Consider the following 1,798-nt stretch of genomic DNA (forward strand, 5'->3'; position numbering starts at 1 on the left):
GTCACCGCCTCACACCCCGTTGTCACCGGTGCCTCGTCCCCGGGGCGCGGAGCTGTCGCCGGCCCCAGCACGGGTCTCTCCCGGCAGAACCGCAACCCCCTGGTGGCCGTGTACTACACCAACCGAGCCCTCTGCTACCTGAAGATGCAGCAGCACGACAAGGCGCTGGCCGACTGCAAGCGAGCCCTGGAGCTGGACGGGCAGTCGGTGAAGGCTCACTTCTTCCTGGGCCAGTGCCAGATGGAGATGGAGAACTACGACGAGGCCATCGCCAACCTGCAGAGAGGTGAGCGGGCACCACGCTGCCGCTTCCCTCCTTGCCCAGCAGGCAGGAGTCGGGGATGGGGAGGAGGAAGCTGGCGCCGGCTCTCCCCTGCCCTTCCTCTCCCCTGCCCTTCCTCTCCCATGCCCTTCCTCCTCTCCCCAGCCTACAACCTCGCCAAGGAGCAGCGGCTGAATTTTGGGGATGACATCCCCAGCGCGCTGCGCATCGCCAAGAAGAAACGCTGGAACAGCATCGAGGAGAAGAGGATCAACCAGGAGAACGAGCTGCACTCCTACCTGACCAAGCTGATCATGGCCGAGAAGGAGAGGTACTGCAGAGGCTGTTCTAGAGCCATGGAGCTGTTGCAGCTCCGCCTCGGGTCCCTCTGTTGTTTCTGACCTCCCTGCTCCATCCTAGGGAGCTGGCTGAGTGCAGGAAGACCCAGCAGGAGGAGAACACAGACGAGAGCCGGAGCCGAGTTCAGCTGGCCAGCATCGAGGCCAAACACGTGAGCCTGGGGGAGTTGGGGAGCCCAGGCCTTCATCGGGCCATCCTTATCCCCATGCTGAAGCTGTGGGGCTGCAGGGGAAAGCCAGGAGGCCGTGGGGCAGAGGGTGGCTCCTCAGCCTTTGTTTTGTGGCCTTGGTGTCCCCCTGTGGCAGCTGTGCCTGCTGTGGTCCGAGGGCCACGCAGCGCGAGCAGCTCTGGGCCCTACGTGGGTCTGGGTGCTGGCCCAGCACAGGGGACTAATCCTGGGATAAAAATAGCCCCACAAAGGAAGGTTATTTTTAAGCTGGATCACTCCTGCCGCACGGTTCAGCCTGGAGCTGCGCTGCCTGGGGGCTGTGAAGGGAGGGAGGGGGGCACCCAGGACCTGCCACGGCACCCAGGGGTGGGGGACTCCAGGGCTCGCTCCGTGGGGACCTGTAGCCCTGTGCTCCAGGGTCCCCTCATCCTCAAAGCCTTCTCTTTCAGGACAAGTACCTGGCAGACATGGACGAGCTCTTCTCTCAGGTGGATGAGAAGAGGAAGGTGAGTGTCCCCAGCCTTGGACCTGCTCACCCTAAACCTGCTTTACCCCCTCGAGCTGGCATCGCCTCCCAGAACTCTACGTTTTGGTGCTTGGGTCACTCAGCCCCTGCTGAGCCAGTCCTGCTGAGCCAGCCCTGCTTCTCCCGAGGCAGAAGCGGGACATCCCTGACTACCTGTGTGGGAAGATCAGCTTTGAGCTGATGAGGGAGCCCTGCATCACGCCCAGCGGCATCACCTACGACAGGAAGGACATCGAGGAGCATCTCCAGGTACCACCACGGCCTCAGAGGTTTGCTCCCCAGGGCTGGGGCAGGCAGGAGGGTGGGGGAGGGTGCTGAACCCCCTGGCCCGGGTCAGAAGTTCTGGGGGCAGGGCACTCGTGGGCCTTGACCTGCTCTTCCAGGAGGCACCTTCCGAGGGCTGCCCAGGCCCCGGGGCTGAGGTGGGGCACTTCCCAGGTTTGCCCCCGCCCCGGGGCCGAGGTGGGGCAGGTGGAGTAAC

The 1,798-nt window shown here is 64.0% G+C and overlaps 1 protein-coding gene across 1 annotated transcript; it reads left to right on the plus strand.

Annotated features, from left to right (window-relative positions):
• Window positions 1-93: 93 nt before the first annotated feature.
• Window positions 94-1,566, plus strand: STUB1 (STIP1 homology and U-box containing protein 1, E3 ubiquitin protein ligase; the record flags this gene model as incomplete). The annotated part of the gene is made up of 5 exons (XM_008938881.1): window positions 94-286; window positions 428-593; window positions 683-773; window positions 1,241-1,297; window positions 1,450-1,566. Coding segments are annotated over exons 1-5 (573 nt in total), but the record flags the coding sequence as incomplete, so codon positions are not given.
• Window positions 1,567-1,798: the final 232 nt, after the last annotated feature.

The sequence above is a fragment of the Merops nubicus genome, unplaced genomic scaffold, assembly GCF_000691845.1.
Source record: "Merops nubicus isolate BGI_N331 unplaced genomic scaffold, ASM69184v1 scaffold30154, whole genome shotgun sequence".
Classification (NCBI taxonomy): domain Eukaryota; kingdom Metazoa; phylum Chordata; class Aves; order Coraciiformes; family Meropidae; genus Merops; species Merops nubicus.